General features: G+C 37.7%; 1 protein-coding gene across 2 annotated transcripts in view; it reads left to right on the top strand.

Annotated features, from left to right (window-relative positions):
• Positions 1–22,886, top strand: part of TNPO3 (transportin 3) — a 78,389-nt gene that overhangs the window by 24,767 nt on the left and 30,736 nt on the right. For both annotated transcript variants that reach the window (XM_045864299.3, XM_045864298.3), the window contains 8 exons: positions 1,062–1,218; positions 10,612–10,755; positions 13,618–13,793; positions 14,276–14,414; positions 16,122–16,268; positions 18,426–18,533; positions 20,402–20,493; positions 22,395–22,534. In XM_045864299.3, the coding sequence (XP_045720255.1) occupies positions 1,062–1,218; positions 10,612–10,755; positions 13,618–13,793; positions 14,276–14,414; positions 16,122–16,268; positions 18,426–18,533; positions 20,402–20,493; positions 22,395–22,534 (1,103 nt within the window). The remainder of the gene's footprint in view (positions 1–1,061; positions 1,219–10,611; positions 10,756–13,617; positions 13,794–14,275; positions 14,415–16,121; positions 16,269–18,425; positions 18,534–20,401; positions 20,494–22,394; positions 22,535–22,886) is intronic.

Genomic DNA, 22,886 nt, shown 5'->3' on the forward strand with positions numbered 1-22,886 from the left:
AGTATGATTTTTAGATACACGGAGCCTGCTACTTTGAATAAAAGCATTTCCTCATGGTCTTGGCCGGATAATCTTGATATTTGTTTGCATTTTGGCATTTGGTTAGGATATTATTTTTGAGCAAAGTGGATGTCCTTTTTACCTAATCCAACTACAATGTGTCATTAAAGCCTTTATATGGATAGTTGTTTTTTGTTTTTGTTTTTTTTTAAGATTTTATTTATTTATTTGACAGACAGAGACACAGTGAGAGAGAGCACAAGCAGGGGGAGTGGGAGAGGGAGAAGCAGGGAGCCCGATGTGGGGCTCAATCCCAGGACTCTGGGATCATGACCTGAGCCGAAGGCAGCCGATTAACGACTGAGCCACCCAGGCGCCATGGATAGTTTTTTTTTAAGAAAATTTTCATTAAGAAAATTAACACATGTTCCTTGAAAAAATTCTAATAGTGTGGAAGCTTTCAAAGTAAAAGGCTTTCTCTCTCCCTATTTCGGTATTTCATAAGTAACCACTATTAATGGTTGACTATATAGCCCTCCAGACTTTAAGCATTTTAAAATAAATAAGTGCGTATATATTCTAATATATCTATGTATTTGTTCACTCATATGTAATATATTTCATATACTTTTTTTATAGTATGTTGTGGACATCTTTTCATGTTAGGACATAGATATTTCATTCACTATAATGGCTATGTATATTCCATTGTATAACTGTCTGTAACCTTTTTTATTCTAATAATGAGGACCTTTATATTTTCCCAATATTTTTGCTATTATGAAAAAGTTTTGCAGTGCATATATTTATATACTTTGCATATGTATGTGAGATTTTCTGAGAGAAATTTCTGGAAGTGGAGTTGCTGGGTCACAGATGATGCAAGTTGAAATTTTGATTTCCAGATACCTTTCCAAAAATTTTTATCTGTTTTTTCCTCCATTTTAACAGTAGAGAGAATGCTGCTTTTGTTGTTATAGGTTATTCTGAAGCCTGTTGTTATCTTGCGATTGTGTATTTTCTGACTGAGTAACTTTAATCTCTCCCCTTTCCTTTTACAGATATAGCAATGATGTAACTTCTCTGCCTTTCCTGCTGGAGATCCTTACAGTGTTACCTGAAGAAGTACATAGTCGTTCCTTACGAATTGGGGCTAACCGGCGCACAGAAATTATAGAAGATTTGGCCTTCTACTCTAGTACAGTGGTATCTCTGTTGGTGAGTAAGTGTGAAATACTAAGTTGTTTTGTAGGGGCATAAAGCCATGGTGGTTATTTTTTAATTCAATTGCATTATTGTGAAATACGATTTCTTTGCAAGAATTGGCAATGATAATACTGTGACATTTATAGAACACTTTACAATTAAATACTTTCATATTCAGAAACTATACTTTTTGAGCTTGTAAGTAACACTGTGAGGGTGATGTTATTTCCATTTTATGAATGCTATATACAGGCTTGAGACTTATACAGCTGCTAGTTCAGAATTTGAACTCAGGCTTTGTGATTACACATCCCTTGCTTTTCTACTACTTCATGGTACAAACTGTTGGCTCTTGACAAAGGACCATGCTAATGTATAAATTTACTTAAGGATCAGTTGAGATTTGATAGGGAGGTGGTTCAGGACTTTAATTGACCTTTGGGCAATATCACAATTATAGATTAGGTAATACTACACCATCTTTTTAAAAAGAGTTAAATGTGATTAGGTCCTTTTTGACTAGGTAGACATTTTATTTTATTTTATTTTATTTTATTTTAAAGATTTTATTTATTTTTGAGAGAGACAATGAGATAGAGAGATCATGAGGGTCAGAGGGAGAAGCAGACTCCCTGCTGAGCAGGGAGCCCGATGCGGGACTCGATTCCGGGACTCCAGGATCATGACCTGAGCCGAAGGCAGTCGCTTAACCAACTGAGCCACCCAGGCGTCCCATAGGTAGACATTTTAATGCTGTAGACCAGTGATGGGTAAATTTATGGCCTATGAACTAGTCACCTATTCTTGTAAATAGAGTTTTACTGTAAATAGTCATGCCCATTCAGTTATGTATTGTGTACGTCCATAATTTTGAGCTGAAATGGCAGAGTTGAATAATTTTCACAGAGACCACATATAGTCTGTAAAATCTAAAGTATTTACTCTTTGTCCCTTTAAAGAAAGTATTTGCTGGTTCTTGAACTTGATGGTATTAAATTTTATAGCCATCACATCTCATTTGTAGGTCTTTATAGTCTAGTCTAGATCAATTTTTTCAATAATGTGGTTATAGATTATTTTTCAAGGAATTGTTTGAGTACTTTTGCAATATCATAGAACTTTTTTTTTTTTTTTAGTTTTTATTTAAAGATGATAGTTGCTTGAGAGTTGGGGGGTTTTTTTGTTTTTTTTTTTTAAGATTTTATTTATTTATCTTGACAGAGAGACAGAGAGACAGTGAGAGAGGGAACACAAGCAGGGGGAGTGGGAGAGGGAGAAGCAGGCTTCCCTCTGAGCAGAGAGCCCAATGTGGGGCTCAATCCCAGGACCCTGGGATCATGACCTGAGCCGAAGGCAGACACTTAATGACTGGGCCACCCAGGCGCCCCAGAACTTTTTATTTGAAAAAGAAATTTTTTACTTAAAATTGTGTTCAGATCGGTGTTAGAAATTCACTGGAAAATTATTCTTTTATATGCATTTTTCAACTTACCATTTATTTTAAAGAAATAGTACTATTGAGAATTAGAAAATACAAATTATATTCAAACCATCTGGAGATCACACTGTTAACCCTTTAGTACATATCCTCTATGAACGTATGACAAATTTTTTAAATACAAATGAGATTATATTTTACCTATCATCCTATAGCCTGCTTTTTCAGTCATCCAGCTTCCTCTTTCCATTTCAGTAAATTTTTATATCATCTAATAAGTACCCAGACCATCTTTACATTCCCCAAGTTCATCCTAAAATACCCTTTACAGCATTTTTCCAAATCAGTATCCAGTCTAGAACCATGTCTTGTATCAGTTTATTATGATTCCTTTTTTTTTTTTCCTAAAGATTTTATTTATTTGACAGAGAGAGAGCAAGTACACAAACAGGCAGAACGGCAGGCAGAGGGAAAGAGAGAAGCAGGCTCCCTGCTGAGCAGGGAGCCCGATGCAGGGCTCGATCCTAGGACCCTGGGATCATGACCTGAGCCGAAGGCAGATGCTTAACTGACTGAGCCACCCAGGCCCCCCAGTTTATTATGATTCCTAATCACAGTCCCTCTTCCCCTTCTTTTCAAAATGACACTGATTGAGATGAGATTGGACCAGTTATTTTATAGACTGTCTTGCCTTTTGGATTTTCTGGTTGCTTTGTCTTTGTTTCATTTAGTTTGTTTTTCTGTTCTCTGTATTTCCTTTAATTGGAAGTTGTATCTAAAACAGCCTTTCTCACTAGGGATTCCTCTAGAGAATTAAGCCTTAATGCCCTAAGGCATCCATTGTATGGAACAAATTCTCTCCTATGCATTAATAATGGTACAAGTATACTGTCCTTAGGATAATGGAGAAAATAGTCACCCAAATAATTTTCTGTAAGACTTAATTCTTCCCAGAACCCTGGTTGAGAAAGAAAGACTTGATGATTGATTTTAAAAGGTTAAAGATTTTAAAATTTTTATTTATTTATTTTTAAGGGGGGGCGACAGAGAGGGAGAGAGAGAATCTTAAAGCAGGCTCCATGCCCAGTGCAGAACCTGACATAAGGCTTGATTTCACAACCCTGAGATTGTGACCTGAGCCAAAATCAAGAGTCGGACACTTAAATCAACTGAGCCACCCAGATGCCCTAAAAGGTTAAACATTATTGACTGGAATACATCATAGATACTTCATGTGTCATCTTATCAGAAGAGAAATACTTTTTGGTGACCTTCCATTAGTGATGTTAGGGTTGACTAGATTAGGATGATGACAGTTTGATTCTTCCATTTATAAAGTTTGTTTTCCTCCTTATAATGCAATTTGTATGATGGTAGTTCATAAAACAGAAAATGTTAAATTCCATATCAACCTTTGCCTAAAGATTTAAAATTCTAGTTGGTAATCATTGTCTTAATAATTTCACTGGGGGGCACCTGGGTGGCTCAGTCGTTAAGCATCTGCCTTCGGCTTAGGTCATGATCCCAGGATCCTGGCATCGAGTCCCGCATCCGGCTCCCTGCTCTGTGGGAAGCCTGCTTCTCCCTCTTCTACTCCCCCTGCTTGTGTTCCCTCTCTCACTGTGTCTCTCTCTGTCAAATAAATAAATAAAATCTTTCAAAAAAAATTTTCATTGTGGTTTGCAAAATAATATTTTAATAATTCTGTCATTCTTTCTGTGTATGTATTAGTTGCCTTTCTTGTGAGTATTCTGGCATTCTTCTACTAGAAAAGCACTATAAATCTTAAATTCTTTTTTAATTTCCTGTTTGCAAAATAAGGTTTTGTTTTAAACCTGCCTCAAGTGTTACTGTTTTTTTTTCTGACATCTCTTTATGGAGTGTTACGGCTCATGGGTTTTCATTGATTCAGGGTCTCAACTAAAATCTTTCTTTTGATGCTTAAAATATTATAACTTTGGCCACTGGAGCATTTCTCTCCTTCCTAACACAAGAAGAGGAGTAATACCTTGTTACCTCCTTGCCCCAGATCTAGAATCCTTGGTTCCTTTTAGTATCAGTCTGGGTCTAGTCAGAAGAGAGAAACCACATAGTAGTATGTGGGAATGTTTAATACAAAGAATGATTAATTCTAACTGGAGATTACAGTGATGAGGGATTGTCTAGTAAGAAGTAAAGAGAGCTCTAAAGAATATAAGCATAAAACAGAAACAAGGAGCAGACGTTAACCCCAAGGCTAAGATAGAGTTTCCAAGGAAGAAGGAGTTCACCCCCTCCCAGGGCTGAGATCCAGACCCTGTTGGAGAAGGCACAGAATTGTGGAGAAGTCATTTTTGGCACTCTGTGCTGCTGAAAATCAGTCTTTTTGAACTTGCTGGAAATCTGCCTTCTAGGAAGCCCAAGAAAGCTATTCAGGGAATGTGTCTCTCTGCCACAAAATCACCTTGGTATGGGAGTACCAGAGGAAGCTGATGGCCACTATGTCCGGCAGACGCTGGAGACATTGAGCACATTGAATCTGGTGCTGAAGAAGTTGTACATTCTTTAGGAGCCAGACGCGATTTGCTGTAAATCCATTGGAGAGGGTGGGGGAAATGCCGGGAAACTGGTGGCCAGTGCACTACAAGAGGCAGGCACCAGAGGAAGTAGGAGTCTGGGGCTGGAGGAGCGGCACATTCTGTAAAAGGCTACCAAGGGAGCACACTAGCACCAGGAAGCAGACCCTTTTCTCTTGTTTCTCTCTAGTGGCCTTTTGACAAAAAGTCACTGCTACCTGGCACAGGAAAAAATATTTAAAGGGCCCAGATCCATTTTTACAGAGTAGTCTAAAAGGGTGAATTTGGTGCTAAGAGGCAATACATCTATAACCAGCCGTAGTCTTCCTATTTGACTAACTTAGCTTCCTATTTGGTTAACTCTTCTACATACATTTAAACTCGTGTGCAGGGGCGCCTGGGTGGCTCCGTTGGTTAAGCATCTGCCTTCGTCTCAGTTCATGTTCTCAGGGTCCTGGGATCGAGCCCCGCATTGGGCTCCCTGCTCAGTGGGGAGTCTTCTTCTCCCTCTTCTTCTGTCCCTCTCCCCTGCTTGTGTGTACTCGTGTGCTCACACACACTCCCTCATGCTGTCTCTCAAATAATTAAAAATCTTTTTTTTTTTTTAAGATTTTATTTATTTATGAGACAGTGAGAGAGGGAACACAAGCAGGGGGAGTGGCAGAGGGAGAAGCAGCCTTCCCGCTGAGCAGGGAGCCCGATGCGGGGCTCAATCCCAGGACCCTGAGATCATGACCTGAGCCGAAGGCAGATGCTTAACGACTGAGCCACCAAGGCACCCCTCAAATAAATAAAAATCTTAAAAAAACAAAAGCAAAAAACTTGTGTGCAATGGCATAACAAGCAAATAGGAAGTATGCAGAGCTACTACAGCCCTCATTTATCTATTGGTCAGAAGAGTTCTAGAATTGATATCTATGGCTTTCTTGCACAACTCGTTTCTTCTTTCCCCTGCTGCTATAGACTGAATATTTGTGTGTGTGTCTCCCCCCTTCCCCCTCCCCCCACCAAAATTTATCTGTTGCTATGGACTGAATATTTGCCTGTGTGCCCCCCCCCCCAATTATATATTTATATGTTGAAACCTAGTGCCCAGTGTGGTAGTATTAGGAAGTGGGGCTTTTGGAAGGTAATTAGGTCATGAGTATGGGACCCTCGTGAATGGGATTGGTGCCCTTATAAAAGAGAACCCAGAAAGCTCTCTTCCCTCTTATGTCATGTGTAAACTCTAGAGAAAAGATCCTTCATTATGAAGCAGGTAGCCAGTTCCTCACCAGACACTGGATCTGGGGATACCTTGATCTTGAACTTCTTATTCTTAGCCTCTAAATCTGTGAAAAATAAATTTCTGTTGTTTATAAGCCACCCATCCTATCATATTCTGTTACAGCAGCCTGAATGGACTAAGACACTTGCCTTGCTCAGAACCTCAGCTGGTTGGGGTTCTTTACTCTGTGAAGTGACCCAAACCTTCATTCCCCCAAAGAGTCTGAGCCCTCAATAATCCTGCCTTTTTTGGTTGTTGCTTCTGTAGTTTTCCATTAACCTTTACTGTTGAGCATGGAAGTATTAAGAAGCTCTCTAGAAAATTCTCTGTGTTCCAGACTGAGAACTCCTTGCTTCGATTGTGTAGGAGGAAATCAGTTCTTCCTTGGTTATTGGGATCAGTCACTCCAGCCTACAGATTAACACCCTCCTCCCCTTTTTCCTATTGATTCAGTGGCATAAGAAGCTCAAATTGTCCAGGTGGTTGACTTACCTTATAGTTTACTGGAATTATGTTTGTATTTCCTGATAGAAGCATTCCTTCCTTGGGGATCAGATTCTCCAACAGAGGTCAAAGTTGCTCATTACTGTACTTCCCTTACTCTGATATGAGTTCCTTGATTAGGTAGGATGCCATGATGGTTGGATATGGCATTCTGTGAGTCTATGGTTGATACAGTGCTAACAGAAGCACTGCAAGCAGGGAAGGCAAATCCATATCCAGCATATAAGTCTCTTTCTTCCTGTGAGCCTTGTCCTTCCAGACAAATCTCTTCTTCCTTCATGATAGAAGTTCAATGTAATCAATCAACCTGATCCCCATGGTAGATGGTGCCATTTTAGGGACTTAGTGTTGGTCTCTGCTATTGGCACATTTGACACTCATCAGTAGTTTTAACTTAGTGGAAGAATATGTTAATCCTAGTGTAGCCCCTGTCCCAGCTACTATGGCCACTTTGTTTATGAGCGTATTGAGCAAGGTGATTGGGGAAAGGGGCTGACATTATAGAGTTTCTAATTTTGTCCATCTATCATTGAAAGATTTCTCTATAGTGGATGTCTTTTGGTGGGTATTCACATAGGACAAATTTCTCCACAGTCTGTGCCTATTTGTATACCATTTATATATACTTCTGCCTCAGACTTCCTTGTCACCAATCTTTTAATCATGCTTCTTCCAAATCCCTGGTCATCCAAATCATTGAAAATTGTCCATAAATAAGTAAAGATCCATATTTTTGGTTCTCTCTCACTCCATACGTCATGGACAACCAGTTATACTGCTTGAAGTTCTGCCCATTAGGATTTTCCTTCAACTACTGTCCTTTCACTACAACCACTGTCCTTCACTGTCCTTCACCACCCTGTATGGGTCTGCAGCTCTCCACCTTCAGGTGGTACCAGCATGTTGTGCACATCATTCTGTAATCTGGGCTAGAGTTTTCTTCTTTAGTTAACTAGGTTGTAAGGAACATCCAGGAGGCAGGAGGCAATAGGCATGGATTGAGGGAAATGAATCAATGCAAGAAGAGTTGGTGTCAAAGGAATCTGACCTACCTGCTCATACAACTTTCTTACACTTTCCTGAACTCAGTTTCTTGTATTCCATTTCTGTTGGATGACAGGTTGCTGTTATGCATGCCCATGTTTAGGTAGTTCAGACGTACTTAGGTCATGAGAGAAGCGCAGGCCACGTGATCACCTGATGTCCTATGGATAGATGTTCAGTTTCTACCAAGGTCGGTAGCAAGCCAGAAGCTGTTTCTCAAAAGAATAATTACCTGCAGAAGGCATAGATTTGCTCCCAAGTCCTAGATATTTGCACTATGATTTTCCTGGGTCCTTGCCAGAGGCACCATATACTCATTAAATCCAGAATCTCTAGGAAGTACACTCATATCAATGAGATTGGCTCAAGTTAGTGGTATATTCCAGCCTCCCATGGTTTGGTACCCTTAGAATCATTCCTGTATATGTTCCCCAGGTTTCTTCAGATACATGTTAGCAAAGTTATACAGTTTTCTTAATAAGTTATTTCCTCTTGTATATACCTGTCATTCCACCCCTCCCCCTGCCCAGAAGGTGCTAAGATTTGGCCATAGTGGGTGGCATGGGAAATGGTTGTGGTAGGTCTTGAAGAGATTGGGCATCACCTATGAAGCCGTTTGTCTCAGATGACATTATTACAGGGCTTTCAAACTGAAGAAGGCTATTCTTCTCAGACACTGGAAGGCAGACTACATCTGCTGGTAAGGGAGACTCAATAATTTGGGAGTTCAAGATTATCTGTTTCATTAGGGTCCAGACACCAGATGTCTCTTTTCCAAGTTTCAGAATTCCATGTTTTACAATTTCTTAACTTTCACATGAGAAATTTGGTGAGATTGTGAATTCAGCTGTTGTTTGTAATTCAGTAAGCCACACAAATTATGTGTATGACTATCAGCCCTGGAGCTACACAAAATAAGAGTTTCATTTAGAGTGGTTGTGGAAGATTTGGTTCTCAGACTATGACTTGAATTGAGTTAAGGGACCCAAGCTTGTCATTTTCTTTTTGTAAGGTCTCAAGTGAAGCCAGAAGAATCCAGTCAGCACTGCAGCCCTCATAAGCATCATTACTGGCGCAGTGGTCAAGTGTAGTAGCCACTCAGACTCCCATGGCATGTGCTTGACTTAACACTTCCTCATAATTGACAACAGGCAATAGCTTGATTTGTTGTAATCTGAAAAATTTGTCCCTGTGGTACTTAATAAGGTCTATAACTCTATGTAGCTTGTCATGTTACAGAACCCAGAAAATGAAATAGTCCAGAATTGCCAGGAAAAATAGGCTGGCTGTAATACCAGGTACCAAAGGCCTCTTAAACCTTTTTCATTGTTTCCCCCACATTCCTCTTACTCATTCTGTTCCATCCCATTTTGTCAGTATTTTACTTTTGTGGTCTCTTCGAATGGAGCCTTTCCTAAACATTGTGTTGAATTTTACAAGTTTTAAATATTATTCTTCATGCCCTTATAGTTGACTGAGGCTGTCCTCTAATATATTTTTCTCCCTTCATTTAGTCTTCATTTTGTTAATCCAAGATCAGTTTTTATTTACCTCTGCTTTATTTTTACTGGTGAATGCTTCTGGCATAAATGTTTCAGCTTTGAGGCGTTGCTTTTAAGAGACAGAGTTCTTAATAATACAGTTCTTAAAGAGGAAGTAAATTGAAATGTCGTTCAGGAAGTATAAAAGCCAAACAGTTGTGTGATGACTTTACATCCAGAGCTTCAAAGATTCAAGTATGTGTGTGGTTGCCATGAATTTACTTGAAGCATTCTTGTTTTTCTTCCTTCAGTTCAGTTCAGTACAATTCAAACTAATTGAGAAGAGTATAATCATAATTGCTTGATACAGCACATATAGGAGGAGCATGGCTACCTAGAAGTACAAGAGTCAACATTTAGATCACTATGGGAATCTGTACCCCACCACAAACCCCATGGCAATTATGACGTTTCTGACCCATTGCCTGTAAAAGTTACTTTTAAACATTTTTTTTTAATCCAGAAAAAGTTGCATTACACTTCATTTTGGAAAAAATATACATCACAAAAACAGTTTGCAAAGAGAAACAGTGCTGAGTTTTAGTTGGCTTTTCATTTTATCTCTCTTATCAACCTACCATATTTATAGTAGTGTCACTTTCTGTGGAATGGTGTATTTGCTGGAGTATTCGAGTGCAGAAGCTGAAACAACAGCTTTTTATATGGGGATATACAATAGTAGGACTATCTTGTTTTTATTCTGTAAAATCAACTATGTAGATGAGTATTACTTAAAGATAATTTTTTGATACAATTATATTAATGCAGAAGAGGGATCTAAGAAACCATTATTTCTGAAACAGAACTATCTTTGGGCAAGTCTGCAATCTCTTTGTATCTCAGCTTCCCAGTTGAGAAAGTGGAAATAGTACCTGGCTGTAGTTTTAGTGGGGATTAATGAATTAAGAATATTGAGAGCACCATCTGGTACTTACAAAGCACTTTTAACTGTTAGCTGTTAGTATTCTTTTCCTCCTCATTATTACACCTAAGAGGTGATTGTGATGTTTAAATTTAAAGTTTGGCATTATTTAACTTTTTTTCCCTTCTTTTCAGATGACCTGTGTAGAAAAAGCAGGAACAGATGAGAAAATGCTTATGAAGGTCTTTCGCTGTTTAGGAAGTTGGTTTAACCTAGGAGTTTTGGACAGTAACTTCATGGCGAACAATAAGTTACTAGCACTCCTTTTCGAGGTTTTGGTAAGTAATGACTTTGTTTATGAAAGTATTTTTACCACGTAGTCACAGTAGTAACTAACCTTCGGGGACATAGCAGTGTTTTCAGATTTCTGTACAGTGATTGGAAGGTGTATAGTAAGAAAGCGGCAATGTCTCTTCCTTGTTACCAAGTTACCAAATGAAGGTATTAATATTAATACTCAGAATAGAATGTAGTTAGGTTTAATAGGAAAGCAGTTTTATATGTTGATCAGTGATTTACATATTAAACAACAAGTAACAAAAAACCAGTGGTCTCTTTTTTCTTGTTTTAAAAATATAATAATGGTCATTGGGTCTTTGAGACAGTTACAGATCAGAATATTATCTTTGCAGTTGTGATTATTTATTTAAGCATCAGGGTATGTATAGGGTAGATTTGAGGCTTTTGAGATTAATGGAATAAAAAGTAGTGTCTTTTTATGTACTTGTGTATGTTTTCCATAAACTTTGAAAATAATAGTACCTAGTAATACATTATTTTGTCTTGGTAGATAGGAGTGAGTGAGTGCATAGAGTAAGACTACTTTTTAGAACAAGAAACATAGCAATGTCTCAAGCACATATTGAACAGGTCTTTGGAGATGGGAGTGATTTTTGTCTCCTTTTCCTGGATGGTCTCTTTCCATGAAGTCATATTAGTATGGAAGCTCTGTGTGTACTGGTTAGTGCACTGTTATTTAGAAGATGGTAGCATGATAATGGGTTGATACCACTGTGAATTAAAGAAAAGGAAAGCACATTCTCCAAGAAGACATTTTTGGTGTTTCATTGTTGTTAGTGTATTTATGCTTCATTCTTGCATCAGGAGCTAAGACTCAGGAAAGTTAGGACACTAATAATTGTTTTGCTAGTCATTGTCTTTGTTTCCATGTCTATTGATGCCCTACCTCAGTAATGGTAATTTTGGTTCTCATCTCACTAAATTGTGTGAAGAATAGTCAGTATAAATAAATTAATATCCCACTTTTGTTTAAAAATTTATGAATATGAGGGGCACCTGTGTGGTACAGTCAGTTGAACGGCCAACTCTTGGTTTCAGCTCAGGTTGTGAGATTGAGCCCTGCTTTGGGCTCTGTGCTCAGTGGGGTATCTGCTTGAGATTCTCTTTCTCTCTTTCCCTCTCCCTCTGCCCCCCAACCCCCGCGCCCTCTCTCTGTCTGAAAGAAATAAATAAATCTTTTAAAAATCTATGAATACACTTGATTACATATGAAGTGAAGGCAGCTTAGAATACATATCAAACTCAAGACAGTGGTTACTTCTGGGAATTAAAATAGGGGTAAGGAACAAGCCAAGTAGTGTGCCAGCATTATATCCTCTTCTCCACTGATCCAGTGTCAGGATCCCTCTGCCACTTAAAAGACGAGTGGTTTTAGAGTCAGAGTCAAATATATTCTCATTCTTACATTCATTCAGTGATTCAAAATCATGCCATATTTTAGTTTGCTTTATGTTTGGGCCACAACTTTATTACAGATATATAGCCTTTTCTCCCACAGTTCTTTTTTTTAAAGCTTTTACAAATATTATGCTGGATATATATACAAAAGAATAAATTTGAACATTTATTTAACTTTTAAAACACAATAAGTATATTTGAATCCACCTCTCAATCTAAGAATAAGCTAATGAATAATTTGCATCTATCTTTGTGTTCTCCCAACCCTGCTTGTATTAACTCTTTCCCCGCCCTGGAGATTCTAAATGTCCTTGTTTTTTATTATTCATAAAAGACTAATATGCCTTCACTAAATTTATCCATCCTCTCAACTGTACTCTTCTAAGTAGAAACCCTAGAGGTCTCTTTAAACTTTACTCTAATTTGTATCAATTGCTCTTTAGATCTACTTCCCAGCTGGCATTCTGGAACTTCTCTTTACTGTGCTTCTGGATTAGATTGTTTTTGAACCTCCTCAGATACCTTCCTCAGATATGTGGGAAGTAAACTTTGAGTTTTTGCATTCCTGAGAAATACTTATATTTCGCTTTTATTCTTGATTGATGGTTTAACTAGGTATAGAGTTCTAGATTCGATATTCTTTTCCTTCAAGATTTCCAAGGCCTTTCTCTCTTGTATACTGGCAGGCATCATTGCTGATGAGAAGCTAAATAACTGATTTTTGCTCCTTTCAAAGTTACCTTCTCTCATTCCCAGAAGCTTTAGGATCCTCTGTTGAACCTTGGTATTCTGAAATATGATGATGATGTGTTCGGTAGGTATGGGTATTTGAGACTTGTTGGACCCTTTCATTTTATTTTTTATTTTTTTAAAGATTTTATTTATTTATTTAGTTGAGGGAAAGAGAGTGTGTGCCAGTGCGGGGGAGGAGCAGATGGGGAAGGAGTGGGAAAGAATCGCAGGCAGACTCAGTGCTAAGTGTGGAACCCAATGTGGGGCTCAGTCCCACAAGCCATGAGATCATGACCAGAGCTGAAACCGAGAGTTAGGCTCTTAACCAACTGAGCCACCCAGACGCCCCAGACCCTTTCATTTTAAATAGTACTTGAATATCAGAAAAAGGATGGAAAAGATTTTCACAGACTAAAACAGTGTAGGGAACACATGGCATTACATTTGGAGGGTGGTATGGGGGGAAAAAAACATGGAATTTTAGAAGTCACATGACTGTGATTGAGGTACAGAAAGGCTGATTTGTTTGGCATATAGGGAAATAGAAATAAGACAGGGAAGATTGATGAATATTGTCTGGTTGAAGGCCATGACTGTTAGGCTGTTATATATTTAAAGTACATGTTCAGAAACGGGCTATAATTGTTTTGCTAGTACTTGAATTACAGCTTAATGATCATAACATCTTCCCTATTCCTGCCATCTCCCAGCAACAGGATAAGACCTCATCCAACCTACACGAAGCTGCTTCAGATTGTGTGTGCTCAGCTCTCTATGCGATTGAGAATGTGGAGACTAACTTGCCATTAGCCATGCAGCTTTTTCAAGGAGTCCTAACATTGGAGACTGCTTATCATATGGCTGTGGCACGTGAAGATTTAGACAAGTGAGTGATTATTTAAGGCAGTAGCCCCAGATTCCATCCTTCGTGATTTTTTAAGACTCTGGGTAAATATAGACACCACAGCCTAAAGATGCTCTGTTACTTTCGAATGAACCTAGAGTGGCAAATTGGATGCAGAAGGAGAGGTTGGAATAATGGAACGTAGTAATTTTTTCCACTCACAAAGGATAAGGCTGTAAGAATTAGGGATGAACTTTGGAGTATCAAGTGTGATTTGATAAGGATTTTATTCAAATGTTTTCGTAATTGAGAATTTGAACTGACTTATGAGTGATTTGCTTATATGTATAAAAATATATGATAAGGAAAGGTGGCTTTTATGGAGATTTTGATACAGCATAGCTAATAATCACTACATGTCCCTTAGGCTGAGGATCCTTTTACTTAATTAACTATGTCTGTGAGTATGTACATATAATATACAGATTTCTGACTTGGTGCTCTCATTACTCTTTCATTTGCAGAGTTCTGAATTACTGCCGTATTTTCACTGAACTATGTGAAACTTTTCTTGAAAAAATTGTTTGTACTCCAGGCCAAGGTCTTGGTGACCTACGAACTCTGGAACTGCTGCTTATTTGTGCAGGACATCCTCAATATGAGGTAGTGTTTGTATTATGCTAAACCCATTTTTCTCCAGGTTGTTTGTTGCATATTACCTATATTCCATTGCCACCCGTCTAGCTTTTTATTTGTGGGAAACTAGTCTTATTTTTGATTAGCGTGATGTGGTTTCCTCTGTATTAGAGTTTTTCTTTTTAAATTATATTTGGGTTTCTGCTTTGAATCCTTTTTGATTTTCTTACCCGGTTAGCTGGGCTGACTGCTGTAGGCACCTCAGGGAACCCATTAGGAAGAAAGCTTACTACCTTTTAACTGAGCCCCCTCTGTAGGTCCAGTTATTCTTTTTAGAGCTTTACAGCTAAAAACAAAACAAAACCACATAAAATCTTAACTGTATAAGTCTTAACATCCAAAATTTTTTCTCCAGATTGTGAGTGGGAATGAGAAAGGGATTGAAAGGATTTAAAAGTCTACTCCGTTCCAAAATCTCTACAACACCCTGCCTCTTAAAAAAGTTGGCTAGATTTTTTTAAGTCTTGTTTATTCAAGAAGTTTTACCTCCTCTTAATAGTATAAGAAGTGAGAAAGAGGGGCGCCTGGGTGGCTCAGTTGGTTAAGCAACTGCCTTCAGCTCAGGTCATGATCCCAGGGTCCTGGGATCGAGTCCCGCATCGGGCTCCCTGCTCTGCGGGGAGCCTGCTTCTCCCTCTCCCACTCCCCCTGCTTGTGTTCCCTCTCTCGCTGTGTCTCTCTCTGTCAAATAAATAAATAAAATCTTTAAAAAAAAAAAAGGAAGTGAGAAAGAACTCCCAAATTGGGTATTGTTTTAAATCGGTCTATTTTGGATCCTTGATGGGAAAAGGATGGTAGGGCCCCTCTAAGGGAGGAGCACGGCTCTGTGATTCTCATCTCTTTTTCTCTTATTCATTAAAAAAAAATGTATTTGTTTGACTTGATCTCATGAGGATATCTAGATTTGGATGAAACACAAAACATGTATGGGAGTAAGTGTAGCACTATGTAATAATTACCACTCCTTTAAATAGTGCCATAAGTAAGATAAGCTGTGGATAAAGTCCCAGACTTTTTCTTCCCTTTCAGTCCCACTCAGAAAAGTAGGTGAGTAAAAATGACACAAGGTTGGTATGTTCAGGGATTTGCAGATGGTTTGTCTGTCAAGAGGTGGGGTTTTTTTCTTTTTCTTTTTTCTTTTTTTAAGATGTTATCTCAGAGCATGAGCACAAGCATGAGCGGGGGAGGGGCAAAGGGAGAAGCAGATACCCTGCTGAGCAGAGATCCCGTTGTGGGGCCCTATCTCAGGACCCTGGGATTAGAACCTGAGCCGAAGTCAGACGCTTAACTGACTGAGCCACCCAGATGCCCCTGTCAAGGGGTATTTTAATCTCAAAACATGAAATGATTTTAGATCTGAGAAAAAATATTTAAAAGAGACTTCCATTTCTGTGTCTGTTTCTCTAAATTCAGAATCATACTGTTGGAGAGTTACCAGCTAAAGAGGGACTGTACACCCAGTTACCGTAAATGGAGTTTGGGGCCTATCATGGGAAGCTAGTTTGGGAGGATAGTAATAAATCTGCTGGAGAACAGGTGGCTTCTTAACTAGTTCTACTCGTATTACTTTAGATTATATCTTCTTTCCTCTATGGTTCTAGTAATAAAACTGTCTTCATATTCCATTCCTTTTCTGATTCAAATAACCCTTTTCTTTTTCTTTTAATTTGACAGGTAGTAGAAATTTCCTTTAACTTTTGGTACCGACTCGGGGAGCATTTGTACAAAACTAATGATGAAGTTATTCATGGAATCTTCAAAGCTTACATTCAGAGGCTGCTTCATGCCTTGGCTCGACACTGCCAGCTAGAACCAGACCATGTAAGTTCCCTTCTCCACTTCTGCAGATCTTAATTTCCTACTCTTTTCAGTGCTAATTTGAAAATGAACTAAAAAGAAAATAAAGCTAATGGAATCTACAGGTTTTCTGTCACTCTGTAGCATACACTAAAGAAATCAATACCAGTGTAATGAAGAGTGAGTATAAGGCTTATATAGAAAGAAATAAATTCTGCTGAGCCAGTAATTCTTCTCTTAGAAATTTACCTTAAACAATTCTGCTGAAGAAAAAAAAATGGCTATTTTATGTATAAAGCATTATCTGTAAAGTAAAAAAATGATAAACTCATGTACAACAGTATAAGAAGAGTTACATAAATTATGATGTTGCAACTTGGTGGACCATTATGCAAAATAATGACTTTTGAAATAGCAGTAATTGGTTTGCTAAATGAAAAAATTAGAATGTAAAATTTTATGTGCTCTATTTTTAATGGTATAACATGTAGTTGGATTAAAACTAACACAAAAGAAGTATTTGTGTGAGGTTGTGGTGAATTACATATGATTTCCTTCCCCATACACATACAGTACACATTTTTCTTTATATTTATACTGATTTTGTAATTTATAAGAAAATATAGAAATAATCTACTTACTTAGAAGAATATATACTAGAAATACTATAAAATAGCCTAATTGGAAAACTCTTTAACTTCCATTCTTTGCTTAGTCTCTTAAATCTTAAAGCATTTATTTCATCCTTTTGGTTGGTTGGTTAGTTCGTTTAATTCCTGTCCTTTAACCCAGGACTTGAAGAGAGTTTTTTCTCATTGCTCACAATTAGCTCTGAAGTGAAAACTATAACTGTCTTTGTTCTCTTCATTTTAATGTTAACATTGTTGAGTCATGGTATTTTGCACCTTGAAAGAATCTTAGTGATGATCTAGTCTAGTGGTTTTCAACCTTTATTTTTTGTTGTTTAACTGAGGAATTCTATCTTCAACTACATCTTCCATGGAAGCCTGATACGTAAATAAAAGCAGGGCTTCTGGCTTCAGTTGGCTCTACTTGCTTGATCCCATTCTTCCTTTTGTTAGTTCCCTGGCACCATTTCCCTTGCGACAATTCCTTATACTTGTGGATATATAGTGCTTTATAATGTGTGGAGTGCTTTATAATTCCTTACCTCAAGATAGCCATCATTTCCCCCTCATTCTCTGACTTTAATTTCTTCATCTTTAAGATGAAGTTGGACTTCATCAGCAAGGAGGTTGGACTAGATCAGCAATTCTCAATAGGATTAGGGCTTTTTCCACATAGTCATGGATAAAGCTTCTTATACATGCCCTTAACCATCTCCCAATTGGAAGCATGAAGTATAAATGATCTATTTTTTAATGAAAATTTTCAAATATTTGGCAAAGGTGAAAATTTTATAGTGAATATCTATATACCGACTACCTGAATTCTACCATTAATATTTTACTATACTTGTTTTATGTTTTATTATATATCTGTCTACCTATATAAAATTCTTTTTAAAGTCTAAAATTCTATCCTGGGGCACCTGGGTGCTCAGTCAGTTAAGTGGCTGCCTTCGGCTCAGGTCATGATCTCAGGGTCCTGGGATCGAGCCCCGCCTCTGGCTCCGTGCTCAGCAGGAAGCCTGCTTCTCCCTCTCCTGCTTCTCCCTCTCCCACGCCCCTGCTTGTGTTCCCTCTCTCGCTGTGTCTCTCTCTGTCAAATAAATAAATCTTTTTAAGAAAATAAAAAATAAAAAGAAATAAAATTCTATTCTACATCTAGCTGTTGTCATAATGACTGATTCTGGTAAATCTTGAACCATGAAGTTTCAGGGGCTTATTCAGTACTAAAAATAAGATTAACTTATAAACTCTTAAATTACCACCTCTTCCAGGTCACTTCCCACCCGACCACTCAAATTTTTTCAACAACAGAGCAAAGTGTGGCTTGGAAAAAGGGGTAAAAGGAAGAACAGTTTCTCATAGTAAAGGTAGAGGATAGGTTGTATTGACTTTACATACCTAAAAGTTTAGGAGACCATATATAGTAAAATATCCTTTGATTTAGGCAACTTATCTCTTAATGGCTTTTTCTTTATTCTTGATTTTATAGAGGTCAGTGAAAGCCTTAGTGATGAGTTTAAAAGAAATATTCTCTGACTTGAAATTTCAGGAGGGGGTTCCTGAGGAGACTGATGACTTTGGAGAGTTTCGGATGAGGGTATCAGATCTGGTGAAAGACTTGATTTTCTTGATTGGGTCTATGGAGTGTTTTGCTCAGGTAAGTCCATTTGGAGATTCTTACTGGTTTTACTGATCACTTGAGTTGTGTTCATTTCTGTGTCTTCTGTAAATGTTCCACTTTTTTCTTAAATTTTAATGGCTAAATGGGACAGTAGATATGCAGGTGCCTAGCACACTGCCTGGCATATAGTAGCTTTGTTTGTTTAGTAGTCTGTGGATGGTTCAGTTATGGTTTACTCTCATTATTCTTGCTGTTGAAAGCTGTTCTACTTGTCCAGTCAGAATGGAAAATCATAGATAAACCTTAAGGCCCCAAGGTATTTATAGGGAACTTGGACCTAGCCAGGAAAATAGGCAAGTTTTTCTGCTTTATTAATTATGTGCCAAATCCTGGCAACTCTTTTAGTTATTTGGCATTTCCTTTGTCCACACTTATGGTTAGATTCCTGTGCAGTTTCATCCCAGAGGTGACTATACTAGAGTAGAAGATTCATAGTCCTATGATTTTCCTGACAGTGAGTAACATTTTACCTCATAAGGTTGCGATCATCACCATTCCACATCACTTAACATTAGCATAATTTCAGGCAGTTTTCATATTGCTGGATCATGCTCTAAGCTCTGAAATACTCGTTTTGATACTTATCAGCAATACTGAACTAACCTTTATTTTTTTGGTAACCCAGCCATTTTGTATATTTGGGGGCATGATCTGATTTAGAAAGTGTTAATAAAATTATGCCTATTTTTTTTTTTTAAAGATTTTATTTATTTATTTGAGAGAGAAAGAGAGAGAGAGAGCATGAGACGGGGGAGGGTCAGAGGGAGAAGCAGACTCCCTGCCGAGCAGGGAGCCCAACGCGGGACTCAATCCTGGGACTCCAGGATCATGACCTGAGCCGAAGGCAGTCGCTTAACCAACTGAGCCACCCAGGCGCCCAACCTGTTTTTCTTTATATTAAGCGAAGTGTGTTTATTGATCTAATTACAAAGGGTTGAAGATTCCTAGAAAGCAGATTCAGTGAGATCACCAGATCATAAGCAGATGACCTGTGTTCACATTTCAGCTCTTCTGTCATTCGCTATGTGGCTTTGAGCAAGTTACTTGTTCTTCAGATCTCAGTTTACAAATTTACTTAAATTGTCAGTGTTGTCCAAGATGTATTCTGTGGAACACCAGTCCTATGAGATGTTCTTGGGGGGGAGGGGAATCCTCAATTAAAATTGGGAAATGACTTAAACAGTATGTTAAAGGCTCGGTGAAGTCCTACAACAAGAGAATATTTAATTTTATCTTACTTAGCAGTGTTTGTTATTTGACTACAGAAACCTTATTTAAACTCACTGCCAATCAGATGGATATACCCTGGGAAATTTCTGGACTAGAACATCTCTTGAGTATTCTGCTTGGTCTCCCTTTTTCCTCCCCTTGCTTGGATATGGAATTCTAAATAGCTACTTTTTAAGAATTTATACTACTAGTGTTGATGCGGATAAGTCTTTAAAACAATAGAAATGTAAAATCAATACATATATAAGAAATTTACATTGTATCTCAATTTTAAGTGTATTTATGTATTTAGCAGTTATTATAGGGATCAGGAAAAGACATTCATGTAATATGTTTTGCTTTTCCATAATACTCATTTTGTGGGGGCAGATGATAATCTTGATACACTCTTGGGGAATCTAACTGGGTTTATTTCAGATATTGAAATAGCAGTTACTTGTCATTAGTGAAGATGTGAAAAATGAAATAATATTCTCCCCTGGCTCTGAGAGATGATTAATTTAGAAACAAGGGGCTGGATTTATTTTAACTAACAGGATTTTTTGTTTTGTTTGTTTTGGAATTCTATTCTGTTTTCCTTTTAATGGATCCATAATCCACCTCTTCTTCTCTAGTTATATTCTACTCTGAAAGAAGGCAACCCACCCTGGGAGGTGACAGAAGCGGTTCTCTTTATCATGGCTGCTATAGCAAAGAGTGTTGATCCGTGAGTGTCTAATAAGTCTTTTGCTGGGAACTCTAAATATCAAAGGAAGGAGAATTACACCATTTTTCTCATATGGTATATGTTTGGAAACTCTTAGAACTTCTTCTGTAATGCTGCCTAGTCTTCTGACTTCTAGAGTCTATTCCAGAGTAGCATGCATTGCTGATATTCATGTTTTAACCACATATCTTAGAGTTAAAATTATTTTGTTCTTGATGCTAGGAAGATAATGCTGATTTATTTTTCCAACTGAGGCTCCCTTGTGAAAGTTGATATAATAAAAAATTTGTTAGGCTGTTAAATTGTTGGTACTTCCTTAAAAGCAGTTGAATAGGCACTAATTAGCTCTCCTCTGCTTTTGGACCTTGGGTAAGTTATCCTTACAAATATTTCATTATATTGTTCTCCTTTTTGTCTGCCTTAGAGAATCATTTGTGAGTTTCAGAAAGGCAAGACAGGGACCATTTCACCTTAAAAGAGTAGCAAAATCTAAGGGGCAATTATTTTTGTTATTGTCATGGGAAATTTTTAATTTATTAGAATTTGATTTCTGATTGAGTAGCATAGAAATTCTATTACTTTAACATGAATTCCTAAAAACAAAATTTGTGCTGTGAGTTTATAAATTGATGCTAATATCTATTAAGTTTTCTTGTATTGTGATCAGATAACCTGCAACTGAGCTCTATCCCAGGCCTTGGTTGGAGAGATGGTTAAGGCATGTATTTATGAAAAGTATAGTGCTTCTTACTTAGCTGCTTACTTAGGGTTTAGTCAGTGAAATCTTACATTGTTTCTAATCCAGTAAATATTCAAGGAGAATAGAGTAGGTTTGTTTTTCTCTAATAAGATGTACTGGTCCTGAATTACATACCATACTGTTTGCTCTTAAATTTGTTTTGATATCTTTTGGAACCTTCAGTGATAGTCTGAAGATTATTAAAATCACTTCTATTCTAACTGATATGTGCTGGTGTGAAAAAGGATGGGTAGAGAGTCTCAAAAATTAGCTTAGTGCTCCCAGGAAACATAAGGCATAAATGAGAGAAGATTTTATATTGTTTTTTGTTTATCCACATTTGAGGCCAACTGCATGATTATAATTTTTTAGTGTATATAAGGACTTAGTTTATCAGCATGGAGTGGTTTTGCTCTAATCCAGGACATTATTTGGATTTTAAACATCTTTCGTTTCTGGATTATATCCTACACTACGGGGGCATAAAGAATTTCAGCCAATATTCTTGGGGAGTGGAAAAAAGACAAGGAAAGGGGAAAAAATAAATTCTTGGAGCCATGGAGAGTATTTGGTCAACTTTAATTTTCCCTCATGTTCCAAGTCAGGGCACCTTTACCTATTCCTGCAGCTTGTATTCTTGATCCTTTAGTTAGTGAGCTGGCCCACCCATACTTACCTGTTCTTAAAATTTCCAGTATCCAGCTATCAGAAATCTTTTGGAGAAGAACTAATACCAAGTGGTCTGTGAGAATTATTCATTCATTTAGCCATTCAGCAATATTTATTGAGTGCCCACTATGTGCCAGGCACTGTTCTAGGTACTGCAGATATAAGAATAACTAAAACAGATTCTTTAAAAGAAGACATTCATCCACAGTAAATGCCTGCCTCTCCAATTTGAAGAACCTTATTTGATAGCAGAATGTGTCTTTAGATACTTTATTGGCATTTAGAAGATTAAGGAGCAGTATGATTCTCTGAAACAGTATCTTCTGTTTCTATCTTTTTGCCTTAAAAAACTTTCATACCAAATGTTAAGGACTTTCATCCAAATGGTTATGTGTTTAGAAAAAAGCAATGATTTGTCTTTTTGCGGCCTGTTATTAGACCAGAATCTAACCTCTGAAATCAGTAACTGTGAGTACTTGCCTTTTGTACTCAGGGAGAACAATCCAACACTTGTGGAGGTCTTAGAAGGAGTTGTCCGTCTTCCAGAGACTGTACATACAGCTGTGCGATACACCAGCATTGAATTGGTTGGAGAGATGAGCGAAGTGGTTGATCGAAATCCTCAGTTTCTTGGTATGTATGAACTCACTCCTCTGCAGCTGCTGAGAATGATTTTTCTGATTTTGTTCTTCTTTTACTTTTGCTCTTGTTCACTTGTTCTCTATTTTTATTGGTAGGTAGACTATTTCTAGACACTGAGAGTAAATACTGTATTATGAGTTATTGCTTAGTTGACACAACATTTATAAACTGATCATCCTTTGGAGAAGGGATCTTTGAAAGATTAGATCTCTAGATAGGGAAACAGTTTGCTTCTAGTAGTCTGCTTTGGCATGAACATTGCTGTTAGTCTCTGGCACACGCTTGAGCTAATCAGACTTCCTGTAGTTCTAACTTAGATGCTATTAATAGGCGAAAGCAAAGG

This window comes from Mirounga angustirostris, unplaced genomic scaffold (assembly GCF_029215605.1).
Source record: "Mirounga angustirostris isolate CCGP_5_RB_7025 unplaced genomic scaffold, mMirAng1.0.hap1 SCAF_12, whole genome shotgun sequence".
Classification (NCBI taxonomy): Eukaryota; Metazoa; Chordata; class Mammalia; order Carnivora; family Phocidae; genus Mirounga; species Mirounga angustirostris.